The sequence below is a fragment of the Pseudophryne corroboree genome, chromosome 6, assembly GCF_028390025.1.
Source record: "Pseudophryne corroboree isolate aPseCor3 chromosome 6, aPseCor3.hap2, whole genome shotgun sequence".
NCBI classification, from domain to species: Eukaryota; Metazoa; Chordata; class Amphibia; order Anura; family Myobatrachidae; genus Pseudophryne; species Pseudophryne corroboree.
Genome location: NC_086449.1, coordinates 4,752,133 through 4,769,532, shown reverse-complemented (window position 1 = coordinate 4,769,532; position 17,400 = coordinate 4,752,133). Strand labels below are relative to the sequence as shown.

General features: G+C 49.4%; 1 protein-coding gene across 1 annotated transcript in view; it reads right to left on the bottom strand.

The window, feature by feature from the left end:
* Positions 1-3,243: 3,243 nt before the first annotated feature.
* LOC134933926 (chloride channel protein ClC-Kb-like) overlaps positions 3,244-17,400 on the bottom strand; it is a 63,242-nt gene continuing 49,085 nt past the window's right edge. The window contains exons 12-20 of the mRNA XM_063929469.1: positions 8,838-9,051; positions 8,279-8,412; positions 7,563-7,699; positions 6,050-6,095; positions 5,349-5,413; positions 5,128-5,196; positions 4,798-4,902; positions 4,381-4,467; positions 3,244-3,863 (exon numbers count right to left, since the gene is read on the bottom strand). Coding sequence (XP_063785539.1) covers positions 3,693-3,863; positions 4,381-4,467; positions 4,798-4,902; positions 5,128-5,196; positions 5,349-5,413; positions 6,050-6,095; positions 7,563-7,699; positions 8,279-8,412; positions 8,838-9,051 — 1,028 coding nt within the window. The 3' untranslated portion in view covers positions 3,244-3,692. The remainder of the gene's footprint in view (positions 3,864-4,380; positions 4,468-4,797; positions 4,903-5,127; positions 5,197-5,348; positions 5,414-6,049; positions 6,096-7,562; positions 7,700-8,278; positions 8,413-8,837; positions 9,052-17,400) is intronic.

Genomic DNA, 17,400 nt, shown 5'->3' with positions numbered 1-17,400 from the left:
GGGAAGAACAGGAGTGTGTTATGGGAGTGTCAGGGGCGTGTTATGAGAGTATCAGGGGCGTGTTATGGGAGTGTCTGGGGCTTGTTATGGGGGTGTCGGGCGTGTTATGGGAGTGTCAGGGATGTGTTATGGGAGTGACGTGTGTTTTATGGGAAGAACAGGAGTGTGTTATGGGAGTGTCAGGGGCGTGTTATGAGAGTGTCAGGGGTGTTATGGGAGAGACATGTGCGTGTTATGGGAGTGTCTGGGGCTTGTTATGGGGGTGTCGGGCGTGTTATGGGAGTGTCAGGGATGTGTTATGGGAGTGACGTGTGTTTTATGGGAAGAACAGGGATGTGTTATGGGAGTGTCAGGGGCGTGTTATGGGAGTGTCTGGGGCTTTTTATGGGGGTGTCGGGCGTGTTATGGGAGTGTCAGGGATGTGTTATGGGAGTGACGTGTGTTTTATGGGAAGAACAGGGATGTGTTATGGGAGTGTCAGGGGCGTGTTATGAGAGTGTCAGGGGCGTGTTATGAGAGTGTCAGGGGCGTGTTATGAGAGTGTCAGGGGTGTGTTATGAGAGTGTCAGGGGCGTGTTATGAGAGTGTCAGGGGTGTGTTATGAGAGTGTCAGGGGTGTGTTATGGGAGTGTCAGGGGTGTGTTATGGGAGTGTCAGGGGCGTGTTATGAGAGTGTCAGGGGCGTGTTATGGGAGTGTCAGGGGTGTGTCAGGGGTGTTATGGGAGTGACATGTGCGTGTTATGGCAGTGTCAGAGGCGTTTTATGGGAGTGTCAGGGGTGTGTTATGAGAGTGTCAGGGGCGTGTTATGGGAGTGTCAGGGGCGTGTTATGGGAGTGTCAGGGGCGTGTTATGAGAGTGTCGGGTGTGTTATGAGAGTGTCAGGGGCGTTGTTATGGGAGTGTCAGGGGCGTGTTATGAGAGTGTCAGGGGCGTGTTATGGGAGTGTCAGGGGTGTGTCAGGGGTGTTATGGGAGTGACATGTGCGTGTTATGGGAGTGTCAGAGGCATTTTATGGGAGTGTCAGGGGTGTGTTATGGGAGTGTCAGGGGCGTGTTATGGGAATGTCAGGGGCGTTGTTATGGGAAGAACAGGGATGTGTTATGGGAGTGTCAGTGGCGTGTTATGAGAGTGTCTGAGGCTTGTTATGGGGGTGTCGGGCATGTTATGGGAGTGTCTGGGGCTTGTTATGGGGGTGTCGGGCGTGTTATGGGAGTGTCAGGGATGTGTTATGGGAGTGACGTGTGTTTTATGGGAAGAACAGGAGTGTGTTATGGGAGTGTCAGGGGCGTGTTATGAGAGTGTCAGGGGTGTTATGGGAGAGACATGTGCGTGTTATGGGAGTGTCTGGGGCTTGTTATGGGGGTTTCAGGCGTGTTATGGGAGTGTCAGGGATGTGTTATGGGAGTGACGTGTGTTTTATGGGAAGAACAGGGATGTGTTATGGGAGTGTCAGGGGCGTGTTATGAGAGTGTCAGGGGTGTGTTATGGGAGTGTCAGGGGCGTGTTATGGGAAGAACAGGGATGTGTTATGGGAGTGTCAGGGGCGTGCTATGGAAGGGGCAGGAGTGTGTTGTGGGAGTGTCAAGGGCGTGTTATGGGAGTGACATGTGCGTGTTATGGGAAGGACAGGGGTGTGTTATGGGAGTGTCAGGGGCATGTTATGGGAAGGACAGGGGTGTGTTATGGGAAGGACAGGGGTGTGTTATGGGAGTGTCAGGGGCATGTTATGGGAAGGACAGGGGTGTGTTATGGGAGTGTCAGGGGCATGTTATGGGAAGGACAGGGGTGTGTTATGGGAGTGTCAGGGGCGTGTTATGGAAGGGGTAGGGATGTGTTGTGGGAGTATCAGGGGCGTGTTATGGGAGTATCAGGGGCGTGTTATGAGAGTGTCAGGGGCGTGGCCAGAGGGAGACAATGTTGCATTGATGGTGGAGAGAGTGAATCTGTCAGTGCACTTGAGCACTGCTCAGATATTCGGAGCAAGCGTCTCTGGGATTGATGCACAGTGAGTGTTGCTGGGATTGATACAGAGAGGGCGTGTCTTGGAGTGATGCAGAGGGTGTGTGTCTGGGATTGATGCAGAGGGGGGGTGTCTGGGATTGATGAAGAATGGGTGTGTCTGGGATTGATGCATCAATCCCAGACACAACCATTCTGCATCAATCCCAGATACACCCATTCTGCAGAGTGGGCATTGCTGGGAGTGACGTAGAGTGGGCGTTGCTGGGAGTGATGCAGAATGGGCGTGTCTGGGATTGATGCAAGGTGGATGTGTCTGGGATTTGTGCAGAATGGGCGTGTCTGCGAGTGATGTGGAGTGGGCGTGTCTGGGAGTGATGCACAGTGGGCGTGTCTTGGAGTGATGCAGAGTGGGAGTGTCTTGGATTGATGCAGAGTGGGCATGTCTGGGATTGCGCTGTCTGTCTCACTATAGTGCACAAGGGGAATGCTCACAATATGCACTTGTGAATCAGTGAGAAATGGCAGCTGTGTATGATCTGTGTCACCTCTGGCTCAGGCCCCAGTGTTTCCCAGGCAGAGGTATCAACATCTTCCCATTCCATATGGTATACATCGCTCAGGTCGCTGGTCACTTTGCCGCCAGTGAGGAGCTGGGCAGCAGCAGCAGCGTGACAGTGGTACCAGGATCCCAGCACGGTGACTATACTACTTACAGTATCTTCACCACGCGGGCATTACAGCTTTCCTCATGTATCACAAATGTAATGCCTAATGTTATCCTGCCTGCACAGTAATAATGCTGTCATTAGCGTATACGTGTCAGGATAATGCATTTACGGGGTAAAATTAGGACCGTCAAACTCCTAATTACACCCCGTAAATATAGCGCTATACTCTAACATGGTAATGACGGGTCCTGTACAACTGGCACACTCACAGGAACGTAAGAAATACAGAAATATAAACGTCATTTTATATACATCTATCTCATATCTATCTATCTATCTATCTATCTATCTATCTATCTATCTATCTCTCTATCTCATATCTATCTATCTATGTATCTCTCTATCTCTCTATCTCATATCTATCTATCTCTCTATCTCATATCTATCTCTCTATCTATCTATCTATCTATCTATCTATCTATCTATCTATCTATCTCTCTCTGTCTATCACTGTTACATATATGTACATTCAGAATCATGGTAATTAAAGCACTATGTAATTGATCAGTTGTCTGTTAGTAAATAAGACTATAAAACTATATACATGGCACCATAACGTTAGTGGTTGTTGCCCCTGCGGAAGGGGGAGGAGCCCCTGATACGCTGACCACACCACACTGCCCCCTAGTCTGGGTAAGTACATAGAAGGAATAACAGATGTAGTGGGTGTCATCTCCTCTCCGTCCTGAGATGCCTGCAGCGCCCCCCGGTGGTATTATCAGGGGTCTCGCGGAGCTCAGGGCTGATAACCCTATATCAGTCTCTGCAGTAGCGCACGCTGTGTTACAATATGGCGTATTTAATGATAAATACTGAGTGCGTGGACTGGTCGCTGTCATGGACACCAGTTGTCAGTTCAGGAAATGGAAAGGTCTGCGGGTAGCATTGGGCCCGGTAGCCCCGGCTGGCCATACACCGCACGCACAGAGTATTGCAGTAAGCTGGCCGCATACAGTCATCACACAGTGCATTGATATGGCGGGTAGTAAGCCGCTCTCGGTCACGATGATGGCGGTGGTCTGGCAGAGGGCGCGATGTCCTGTGTCTGACACTCCGGGGGCAGGTGCACCAGAGGCTGCAGGGAATAACTCTCCTGCCCGTTGTCCTCAGCCTTGTGGGTCACCCGGGAGGTGAATGTCCCCTTCACAGTTCCCTGGACGGCGTCTTTCAGCTGTGGAAAGGCAGAGATTACTGACGTAGATGTGGGCCCATTGCCCATTGGCACTCACCAGTGACATCACACACAGCTGTGTAACTGGGAGCGCACGGGACATTTGTACAAGTTTTAATATATCAGGGACATTTATTCTCATCTTCCAGTAAGTGATGTCACTGGATCCCAGCCCAGTGATAGGCTGCACAGCCCGCGGGAAGTCCTATGCCACTCTATACATTGCATCACCCACTTCCATGCCCTGGGGAACCCCCTGACATTTACTGGGCATTCCGGGAAAACATGTCTGCCTCTGCCACGTGTAGGCGGCAAGTGGATGGTGTGATAACGCTTTGCTCCGCTGGTAAACCATTTCCTATTACAGTTTATGTGAATGGCTATAGATACAGAGTGGCATAGTGACTGGCATTATATATAGGATGGCACACCGGTTACAGTGAACCAAGTACTTGCGGAAAGGATTGGGGATCTGTAAGTGAGCGTTGCTATATATCAGAGATGGTGTCATAATTACCTCAGTCAGAGACACCACGCCCACCAGCCTTCCCGTACTGGTGACGTAAGCCGTGCGCAGCCCCAGGAGGTTAAACATGTCGTAGCACTGCGGAGACAGGAGGGAGAGTTATGGCAGGAAGGCATCACATCTGCATCGCCCATCTATAGCTTCCTCTCTATACTGGTCTCTGGGACCTTCTTTCTGGGCGTAACAGCTGCTGAGGCTGAGAGGTTACATCACGGGGTAATCGAATAGCTCAGGACTGACCATTAGCTGCTAATTGATTCTGCCCCAGCATGTCACACCCCGGAGGTAAATTGCTGTCAGGAAAATGAAGCGTTGGAGAAATCTTGTGGTTCTGCCCCCGTCTCTCTTGCTACGGTAGATGGGAAGAGCAGTTTTCTATTATCCTCCATCAGTGCTTGCTGATCTCACCTGGTATAGAGTCTGCTTCTCCACCAGTCTGTACGGAGCTGGGTTGATGGCCAGGTCCTCTGCCGATACCACCTCGTTGAGCTGACGGCACTCCCACTCCTCCACCTGTAAAAAACACACAGGAGTACGTCGGCTGCATACGTCTGCCCCGTAGTGTTAGCTATAGATGTGGAAGACGCATTACCCTATTCGTATACAGTATAATGTAATGAGGTGCCATGTCTAGTAGAACATCAGACTCTAGGTGTAGGCATGACACAGGTGGTCTGTGCAAGTGTTACCAAGCATTCATTAAGTGCTGTGTGAACGAGCCCTTGCAGGTCCACTCACCATTCTCAGGTACTGGTTCCGGAACTTAGACGAGCGTCTCCTGCGGCCTTCGGGCCTCTGTCTCTGCATCTGGGAATGAAATAACGGCAAGTGTCTGCAATTTCCCGAGCTGGTCCCATCACACTCGCGCTACTACAACCCAACCAGTAGTGGTGACCAACAAGCCTATGTAAGGGATCATTTCTCCATAGGGTTCTAGGCCATCAGGGATCATCTCTCACCTCTTCACTCTCATACGCCACAGTGTCCTGAGCGCTGTACATCGTGTCCGCATTCTCCGCCTCATCTGTCCAAGCGGAGGAATATAGGTTTAGTTACAGCAAATACAAACGCTCCATCTAACAGAACTACTGACCTGCCCGTCCCTGGTGTACAACAGAGTGATATAGAGTCATTCAATGTAAGACATCTGGCCTGCCCGCTACAGAGTGTAACACTACAGCCTCACCCAACAGAACTATGTGATCCTTCTGGTATGCACTCAGTTACTCCTGGTTGTCCTGTTTTTGTCATCACAGTGGGCATGGAAGAGGCATTCACCTCTGCTCTGCCCTACTTATTCCATACGTGCCCACGAGAGACAGGACCACCTTCCCTGCTTCTTAAATGCATGACCCCTATTGCACCCGATCTTCCCTCACCCTGTAAGACCATTCCCATCTGCTGACACATCTTGCATGCCTCCTGCAACCTAGTGTGATGTCAAATTGGAAATGCTTAATGTCCGCCATGCATGAGATGATGCTCGGACTAAGTGTCAAGACCAGATGACAGTTTGGCTGCACAGGGACCCTGGGATAATAGTTTACTTTTGCTTGAGAGGAAAAGTCAAAGTAAGATAATACACAGACATACGGCATAGCTAAGAAGAAAAGATACAAGTGATAACTATCAATATGAAATAATAACCATATATACTCACCACATCTGGGCAGTTTCGGTCTGCCAGTGGAAGAATCCCCCAAAGACTGAAATATAGGAAATAAGATTACACAAATCTGCTCCACATCCAGCTGCTCTATCATTATCCTCTTCCCACCACTGTCCTCTACCCCAGTGGTTCCCAAACTTTTTTGAATCAGATTTGTTATCACAGCACCCCTAGTCCAAAAAGTTTCTTATTGAGAAATTTAGGAAGAAATATAAAATTTAGTAAATTGTGTTTATGTGTCATCCTCAGGGTCAGTTGTGTGGTGAGGGACAGGATTTGCTTCTGTTTGCCCATATATTTTATGATTAGCAGCCATCAGCACTGGTTTTGCCTATTACATTGACCATAACTAATTTGAATTGGTCCTGAACCACCAATCCAAGGCACCTCTGCAAGTTCCCTGAGGCACCCCAGGGTGCCACGGCACACAGTGTGAGAACCAGTGCCCTACCCTATAGCTCTCCCTCTCTGATCATTCCTCTCACCACATCCAGCTGCTCTATTATCTTCCTGTTCTCACCACTGTCCTCTACCCTATAGCTCTCCCTCTCTGATCATTCCTCTCACCACATCCAGCTGCTCTATCATCTACCTGTTCCCACCCCCCGTCCTCTACCCTATAACTCTCCTTCTCTCTGATCATTCCTCTCACCACATCCAGCAGCTCTATCATCTCCCTGTTCCCACCAGTGTCCTCTACCCTATCGCTCTCCATCTCTCTGATCATTCCTCTCACCACATCCAGCAGCTCTATCATCTCCCTGTTCCCACCACTGTCCTCTACCCTATAGCTCTCCCTCTCTGATCATTCCTCTTTCCACGTCCAGCAGCTCTATCATCTTCCTGTTCTCACCACTGTCCTCTACCCTATAGCTCTCCCTCTCTGATCATTCCTCTTTCCACGTCCAGCAGCTCTATCATCTTCCTGTTCTCACCACTGTCCTCTACCCTATAGCTCTCCCTCTCTGATCATTCCTCTCACCACATCCAGCTGCTCTATCATCTACCTGTTCCCACCCCCCGTCCTCTACCCTATAACTCTCCTTCTTTGATCATTCCTCTCTCCACATCCAGCAGCTCTATCATCTTACTGTTACCACTACCATCCTATACCCTATAGCTCGCCTTCTCTCTGATCATTCCTCTCTCCACATCCAGCAGCTCTATCATCTTCCTGTTCCCACCAGTGTCCTCTACCCTATCGCTCTCCATCTCTCTGATCATTCCTCTCTCCACATCCAGCTGCTCTCTCATCTTCCTGTTCTCACCACCATCCTTTGCCCAATGACTCTGACAAAGTGAGATGCAGCAGGAGGCCCCTCTCCTGTTTTATGCTATAGGCTTATGTGGGGCCCTTCTGGGGGTTAGCGCTCGGACCTATGTGGTTCCTGAGGTGTTTGCGGTTGTCTTTCACTGCTCTAACACTACATTGTTTAATCTGTCTCCTGCAGTGTCTCCCACACCCTCCCGACATCTCCATCCACCTCCCAGCTTCTTCTCTCACAGTCACTGTTAGGTTGTTGTCCATGTTGCTCCCGGTCTGGTTCATCATGTATTGGATCCTCCGCTCCGTGCTGAGCTGATCTGACAAAAGCTTGCTGAGAGTTTTCCGGCTTATAGAGCCAAGGAGGATCTTAGAATCTGGAGGAAGGAAGAGACATGGTGTATAAAGCATAGTGGAGAGAAAGGTGACAATTGCTTTCTGATAGCCAGGGACGCAGGGTGAAGGAGAGATGCTGACTTGAACCAGCCCCATACTGGATGCAATAGATCCATCTGAAACAAGCGTCCTAGCTGTGTCTGAACATCTAACAACACAGAAGTTGGGCTTCCAACCTGCAACACTTCCACCAGTCAAAGCCGTTCTGTACATCTTAATACTTGCCGCCCAGAATTTCCCACTTGACATTAGTCTCCGATCGCTCAAGATCCAACTAAAGCACAAGTATTTGCTACTTGGGCCACATCGCACAACATACTGTCAGATGAAGACAAAGGCAGCCGGCTCGAAATCAGGAAATGTGTCCGTTTCTTTAGATGCGTCAAAATAAGGCCCACTGACTTAGTAGCACTGGCGGTATACCGGGCGACAGATTTCTAATGAACTTGAAGGTTGGTTAGTGGTTGGGCCATAGGAAGGAGAAGGTTACTCTACATAAGAGGATAAAGACAGAGCAGAGGATGGAAGAGTCTGAATGAATAAAACATAAGAGGAAGAACCTTCAGCATCCACGATGGGGAACTGCTTCAGATCAGATGATTTCAGAAGACTTCGGATATCTTTGTATTTAAATCCTTGCACCAGATATTGCAGGTCCGTCACCATGAAGTCCTCAGCACACACATCATGAGCACTAGGAATGAAAGAAAATGTCTGCCCTTAGTTACCCACACTCCTGCCCAAGTCAACCTCTCTCATTGTTCCCACCATGGCCACCCTCTCTCATCGTTCCCACCAGTGTCACCAGCCCTCTCTCATCGTTCCCACCAGTGTCACCAGCCCTCTCTCATCGTTCCCACCAATGTCACCAGCCCTCTCTCATCGTTCCCACCAGTGTCACCAGCCCTCTCTCATCGTTCCCACCAGTGTCACCAGCCCTCTCTCATCGTTCCCACCAGTGTCACCAGCCCTCTCTCATCGTTCCCACCAGTGTCACCAGCCCTCTCTCATCGTTCCCACCAGTGTCACCAGCCCTCTCTCATCGTTCCCACCAGTGTCACCAGCCCTCTCTCATCGTTCCCACCAGTGTCACCAGCCCTCTCTTCCAGTCCATTTTACCTGTTCTTTCCCATCGCCAGTTTTGGGAGGTATGGAAGTTTCTTTATTATGATTATAAGGTCAAAAAATGAGTTCTGGCAGCTTTGGCTGATGGCATTTGCTATAAGAACCGCAATCAGGACAGGAAGAATATGGGACATTTGTCCAGTTAATTCAAATACAAGCAGAGCCGTAGAGATGGTGTGAGTGACAGCTCCAGAATAAGCGGCAGCACCTGCAAGAGAAAGACAGATTTCATGAGGGAGGGGGTCAGTGACAGATTTAATGAGGGAGGAGGTCAGTGGAGAGGACACAGAGGGAGGGATGGTAAGGAGAGGGAGACAGGGTCAGAGGGTGAGGAGAGGACACAGAGGGAGCAACAGTGAGCAGGAGAGGAAAGAGGATGAGGAGAGGACACAGTGGGAGGGGGAGACCGTGACAGAGGGTGAGGAGAGGGGAACGACAGTGAGGAGAGGAAGACAGAGCATGAGGAAAGAAGAACACAGCAGGAGGGACAGCAAGGTGGAGAGGGAGACAGGGACAGAGGGCAGGGAGAGGAGAACACACAGGGAGAGACAGGAAGTGTGAGCAGAGAATGGGGGGGGCAGTGATATAGAAGCAGTGATATAGAGAATGGGGGGCAGTGATATAGAGAATGGGGGGGCAGTGATATAGAGAATGGGGGGCAGTGATATAGAAGCAGTGATATAGAGAATGGGGGGGCAGTGATATAGAGAATGGGGGGCAGTGATATAGAAGCAGTGATATAGAGAATGGGGGGCAGTGATATAGAGAATGGGGGGGCAGTGATATAGAGAATGGGGGGGCAGTGATATAGAGAATGGGGGGGGGCAGTGATATAGAGAATGGGGGGCAGTGATATTGAGAATGGGGGGGGCAGTGATATAGAGAATGGGGGGGGGCAGTGATATAGAGAATGGGGGGGCAGTGATATAGAGAATGGGGGGCAGTGATATAGAAGCAGTGATATAGACAATGGGGGGCAGTGATATAGAGAATGGGGGGACAGTGATATAGAGAAAGGGGGGACAGTGATATCGAAGCAGTGATATAGACAATGGGGGGCAGTGATATAGAGAATGGGGGGGCAGTGATATAGAGAATGGGGGGACAGTGATATAGAGAATGGGGGGGACAGTGATATAGAGAATGGGGGGCAGTGATATTGAGAATGGGGGGGGGGCAGTGATATAGAGAATGGGGGGGGCAGTGATATAGAGAATGGGGGGGCAGTGATATAGAGAATGGGGGGCAGTGATATAGAAGCAGTGATATAGACAATGGGGGGCAGTGATATAGAGAATGGGAGGGCAGTGATATAGAGAATGGGAGCAGTGATATAGAGAATGGGGGGCAGTGATATAGAGAATGGGGGGCAGTGATATAGAGAGTGGGGGGGCAGTGATATAGAGAATGGGGGGGCAGTGATATAGAGAATGGGGGGCAGTGATATAGAGAATGGGGGGGGCAGTGATATAGAGAGTGGGGGGACAGTGATATAGAGAATGGTGGGACAGTGATATAGAGAATGGGGGGAAGACAGTGATATAGAGAATGGGGGGCAGTGATATAGAGAATGAGAAGGGGCACAGTGATATGGAGAATGGGGGGGGGCAGAGATATAGAGAATGGGGGGGCAGTGATATAGAGAATGGGGGGCAGTGATATAGAGAATGGGGGGGCAGTGATATAGAGAATGGGGGGCAGTGATATAGAGAATGGGGGGGGGCAGTGATATAGAGAGTGGGGGGACAGTGATATAGAGAATGGTGGGACAGTGATATAGAGAATGGGGGGGGACAGTGATATAGAGAATGGGGGGCAGTGATATAGAGAATGAGAAGGGGCACAGTGATATGGAGAATGGGGGGGCAGAGATATAGAGAATGGGGGGGCAGTGATATAGAGAATGGGGGGCAGTGATATAGAGAATGGGGGGGCAGTGATATAGAGAATGGGGGGCAGTGATATAGAGAATGGGGGGGGGCAGTGATATAGAGAATGAGAAGGGGCACAGTGATATAGAGAATGGGGGGCAGTGATATAGAGAATGGGGGGGGCAGTGATATAGAGAATGGGGGGCAGTGATATAGAGAATGGGGGGCAGTGATATAGAGAATGGCGGGCAGTGATATAGAGAATGGGGGGCAGTGATATAGAGAATGAGAAGGGGCACAGTGATATAGAGAATGATGAGGGGGGCAGTGATATAGAGAATGGGGGGACAGTGATATAGAGAATGGGGGGCAGTGATATAGAGAATGGGGGGGCAGTGATATAGAGAATGATGAGGGGGCAGTGATATAGAGAATGGTGGGACAGTGATATAGAGAATGGGGGGGCAGTGATATAGAGAATGGGGGCAGTGATATAGAGAATGGAGGGGCAGTGATATAGAGAATGGGGGGGCAGTGATATAGAGAATGGTGGGACAGTGATATAGAGAATGGGGGGCAGTGATATAGAGAATGCGGGGCAGTGATATAGAGAATGGGGGGACAGTGATATAGAGAATGGGGGGACAGTGATATAGAGAATGGGGGGACAGTGATATAGAGAATGGGGGGGACAGTAATATAGAGAATGGGGGACAGTGATATAGAGAATGGGGGGGCAGTGATATAGAGAATGGGGGGGCAGTGATATAGAGAATGGGGGGCAGTGATATAGAGAATGGGGGGACAGTGATATAGAGTGTCAAAGTCAAAAAATATTGTAATGCATACATCATGTACTAACCACACACACATGCCCGCTGCACATATCCGCAATTTGCGTATGGTCGCTCCCGCGGTCCTGCGCGTGGTATGGGTATTTACGGCAGAGTTTGTGAGCGCATAGAGGGTTATCAGAACATTACATATTTAACCCAAATAGTGCACTTTGTACACATAGTTCCCCTGCACCACATCAGCAAGTATCAACAGTTTAAATGATTCCAGGACTAAGGGATTCACCTTTGCATGATAGGAAGGGACAGACAAAGGTTATAAGGTGATGTCTGGTATCCAGCTGTAGGGTATTTTAAGGGTAACATTCCGGTGTTGGTTAGAGAAAGATAGCATGTTCCTGCGTATAGTTAGATGCAGAAGTAGAATATAGATATAAACTGTATTTACTGTATATTATGTATGCGACGGGAATCCAGAGGATACCACCCACAAGAGCAGTTGGGAAAGACATCGGCCACCTTTTCAAATCAACCTATGACCTCTCCTGTAATGTAAAGATGCATCTCTGTGTCCAATGAACAAAGGGATTACAGTAACCATTGTATTGTATGTGGAAGTTGTGTATAAAAAGCCTGTTGTTGCCCTGCCGGTCAGAAGACTCTGAACGCTATCTACCTGATGAGCGGAGGACTGGTCCAGGTTGCGCAAGCGAACATTCTCACGTATGTACATTGACTGTAGCCATTATTCTGTTGTAGATTTATCTTGTTAGCCTTGTAGTGTATAATATGTACTGTTATCCCCTTTCAAATAATCCACTGTGGCCTTAGAACCCAGCGGTTAACTACAAATCGGTGTGGTGTCCTCATTTCCCTGCTAGGGTTTAAAGCGTATTTAACTGTATAAGGTTGAGGTGTATTGATAAGGTGTGTATGCACTGCGGATACTTAATACCGTCAGAGCTGCGTAAGGTTTAAGGTGTAACACCATTACAGTGCTTTGCGGCACAAGGTTTAGAGTGTAAGAATAACATTGCATTACATTACAAATAAGGTTTAAAGTTTATCAAGAGTGGGCGCGCGCGCTGTGCGTTCTTTGTACACCCAGCGCGGCGTGTGTACGCTAAGAACGTACACGGTACGGGACTCTGTACGCAAATAGCGTGCAAAGTGCGTAGCGTGTATATTAAGTATAGCGGCCGCAGCGGCTCCATGGTAAAAGTGTATTTAAAGGTATAGCTTTATGGTTTAAGATAATATCGACATTATCAAGAGAATGGGGGGGCAGTGATATAGAGAATGATGAGGGGGACAGTGATATAGAGACTGGGGGGGCAGTGATATAGAGACTGGGGGGGCAGTGATATAGAGAATAATGAGGGGGACAGTGATATAGAGACTGGGGGGGCAGTGATATAGAGACTGGGGGGGCAGTGATATAGAGAATAATGAGGGGGACAGTGATATAGAGACTGGGGGGGCAGTGATATAGAGACTGGGGGGGCAGTGATATAGAGACTGGGGGGGCAGTGATATAGAGAATAATGAGGGGGACAGTGATATAGAGAATGGGAGGGCAGTGATATAGAGACTGGGGGGGCAGTGATATAGAGACTCGGGGGGCAGTGATATAGAGAATGATGAGGGGCACAGTGATATAGAGAATGGGGGGCAGTGATATAGAGAATAGGGGGGCAGTGATATAGAGAATGATGAGGGGGACAGTGATATAGAGAATGATGAGGGGGACAGTGATATAGAGAATGGGAGGCAGTGATATAGAGAATGGGGGGCAGTGATATAGAGAATGGGGGGGGCAGTGATATAGAGAATGGGGGGGCAGTGATATAGAGAATGATGAGGGGGACAGTGATATAGAGAATGGGGGGGGGGCAGTGATATAGAGACTGGGGGGGGGGCAGTGATATAGAGAATGGGGGGGCAGTGATATAGAGAATGGGGGGGCAGTGATATAGAGACTGGGGGGGCAGTGATATAGAGAATGGGGGGCAGTGATATAGAGACTGGGGGGGGCAGTGATACAGAGAATGGGGGTGCAGTGATATAGAGAATGATGAGGGGCACAGTGATATAGAGAATGGGGGGCAGTGATATAGAGAATGGGGGGCAGTGATATAGAGAATGGGGGGGCAGTGATATAGAGAATGATGAGGGGGACAGTGATGTAGAGAATGGGGGGCAGTGATATAGAGAATGGGGGTCAGTGATATAGAGAATGGGGGTCAGTGATATAGAGAATGGGGGGGGGGCAGTGATATAGAGAATGATGAGGGGGACAGTGATATAGAGAATGGGGGGCAGTGATATAGAGAATGATGAGGGGGACAGTGATATAGAGAATGGGGGGCAGTGATATAGAGAATGGGGGGGCAGGGATATAGAGAATGGGGGGCAGTGATATAGAGAATGGGGGGGCAGTGATATAGAGAATGGGGGGGCAGTGATATAGAGAATGGGGGGCAGTGATATAGAGAATGGGGGGCAGTGATATAGAGAATGGGGGTGCAGTGATATAGAGAATGATGAGGGGGACAGTGATATAGAGAAAGGGGGCAGTGATATAGAGAATGGGGGGCAGTGATATAGAGAATGGGGGGGCAGTGATATAGAGAATGGGGGGGCAGTGATATAGAGACTGGGGGGGCAGTGATATAATGAATGGGGGGCAGTGATATAGAGACTGGGGGGGGGGGGGCAGTGATACAGAGAATGGGGGTGCAGTGATATAGAGAATGATGAGGGGCACAGTGATATAGAGAATGGGGGGCAGTGATATAGAGAATGGGGGGCAGTGATATAGAGAATGGGGGGGCAGTGATATAGAGAATGATGAGGGGGACAGTGATATAGAGAATGGGGGGCAGTGATATAGAGAATGATGAGGGGGACAGTGATATAGAGAATGGGGGGCAGTGATATAGAGAATGGGGGGGCAGTGATATAGAGAATGGGGGGCAGTGATATAGAGAATGGGGGGGCAGTGATATAGAGAATGGGGGGCAGTGATATAGAGAATGGGGGGGGCAGTGATATAGAGAATGGGGGGCAGTGATATAGAGAATGGGGGGCAGTGATATAGAGAATGGGGGTGCAGTGATATAGAGAATGATGAGGGGGACAGTGATATAGAGAATGGGGGGGCAGTGATATAGAGAATGAGAAGGGGTACAGTGATATAGAGAATGGGGGGGGCAGTGATATAGAGACTGGGGGGGGCAGTGATATAGAGAATGGGGGGGCAGTGATATAGAGAATGAGAAGGGGCACAGTGATATAGAGAATGATGAGGGGGACAGTGATATAGAGACTGGGGGGGCAGTGATATAGAGAATGGGGTGGGGCTGTGATATAGAGACTGGGGGGGCAGTGATATAGAGACATGGGGTGCAGTGATATAGAGGATGGGGGGGCAGTGATATAGAGAATGGGGGGCAGTGATATAGAGAATGGGGGGCAGTGATATAGAGAATGGGGGGCAGTGATATAGAGAATGGGGGGGCAGTGATATAGAGAATGGGGGGCAGTGATATAGAGAATGGGGGGGAGCAGTGATATAGAGAATGGGGGCAGTGATATAGAGAATGGGGGGGGGGGCAGTGATATAGAGAATGGGGGGCAGAGATATAGAGAATGGGGGGTAGTGATATAGAGAATGGGGGGGCAGTGATATAGAGAATGGGGGGCAGTGATATAGAGAATGGGGGGCAGTGATATAGAGAATGGGAGGGAACAGTGATATAGAGACTTGGGGTGCAGTGATATAGAGAATAGGGGTGCAGTGATATAGAGAATGATGAGGGGGACAGTGATATAGAGAATGGGGAGGCAGTGATATAGAGAATGGGGGGCAGTGATATAGAGAATGGGGGGGCAGTGATAGAGAATGGGGGGACAGTGATATAGAGTATGGGGGGCAGTGATCTAGAGAATGAGAAGGGGCGCAGTGATATAGAGAATGATGAGGGGGACAGTGATATAGAGAATGGTGGAGCAGTGATATAGAGAATGGGGGGGGGCAGTGATATAGAGAATGGGGGGGCAGTGATATAGAGAATGGGGGGGCAGTGATATAGAGAATGAGAAGGGCACACTGATATAGAGAATGATGAGGGGGACAGTGATATAGAGAATGGGGGGCAGTGATATAGAGAATGGGGTGGCAGTGATATAGAGACTGGGGGGGCAGTGATATAGAGAATGATGAGGGGGACAGTGATATAGAGAATGGGGGGGCAGTGATATAGAGAATGGGGGGACAGTGATATAGAGAATGGGGGGCAGTGATATAGAGAATGGGGGTGCAGTGATATAGAGAATGATGAGGGGGACAGTGATATAGAGAATGGGGGGGCAGTGATATAGAGAATGATGAGGGGGACAGTGATATAGAGAATGGGGGGGCAGTGATATAGAGAATGGGGGGGCAGTGATATAGAGAATGGGGGGACAGTGATATAGAGAATGGGGGGACAGTGATATAGAGAATGGGGGGGCTGTGATATAGAGAATGATGAGAGGGACAGTGATATAGAGAATGATGAGGGGCGCAGTGATATAGAGAATGGGGGGGCAGTGATATAGAGACTGGGGGGCAGTGATATAGAGAATGGGGGGCAGTGATATAGAGACTGGGGGGCAGTGATATAGAGAATGGGGGGCAGTGATATAGAGAATGGGGGGGCAGTGATATAGAGAATGGGGGGGCAGTGATATAGAGAATGATGAGAGGGACAGTGATATAGAGAATGATGAGGGGCGCAGTGATATAGAGAATGGGGGGTGCAGTGATATAGAGAATGGGGGAGGGGCAGTGATATAGAGAATGGGGGGGAGCAGTGATATAGAGAATGGGGGGCAGTGATATAGAGAATGGGGGGGCAGTGATATAGAGAATGATGAGAGGGACAGTGATATAGAAAATGATGTGGGGCGCAGTGATATAGAGAATGGGGGGGGGCAGTGATATAGAGACTGGGGGGCAGTGATATAGAGAATGGGGGGGCAGTGATATAGAGAATGGGGGGCAGTGATATAGAGACTGGGGGGCAGTGATATAGAGAATGGGATGGAGCAGTGATATAGAGAATGATGAGGGGGGCAGTGATATAGAGAATGGGGGGGGCAGTGATATAGAGAATGGGGGGGCAGTGATATAGAGAATGGGGGGGCAGTGATATAGAGAATGATGAGAGGGACAGTGATATAGAGAATGATGAGGGGCGCAGTGATATAGGGAATGGGGGGGGGCAGTGATATAGAGACTGGGGGGCAGTGATATAGAGAATGGGGGGCAGTGATATAGAGACTGGGGGGCAGTGATATAGAGAATGGGATGGAGCAGTGATATAGAGAATGATGAGGGGGGCAGTGATATAGAGAATGGGGGGGCAGTGATATAGAGAATGGGGGGGCAGTGATATAGAGAATGGGGGGGCTGTGATATAGAGAATGATGAGGGGACAGTGATATAGAGAATGGGGGGGCAGTGATATAGAGAATGGGGGGGCAGTGATATAGAGAATGGGGGGACAGTGATATAGAGAATGGGGGGACAGTGATATAGAGAATGGGGGGGCTGTGATATAGAGAATGAGAAGGGGCACAGTGATATAGAGAATGGGGGGCAGTGATATAGAGAATGATGAGGGGGACAGTGATATAGAGAATGGGGGGGGCAGTGATATAGAGAATGATGAGGGGGACAGTGATATAGAGAATGGGGGGGCAGTGATATAGAGAATGGGGGGGCAGTGATATAGAGAATGATGAGGGGGACAGTGATATAGAGAATGATGAGGGGGGCAGTGATATAGAGAATGGGTGGGCAGTGATATAGAGAATGATGAGGGGGACAGTGATATAGAGAATGAT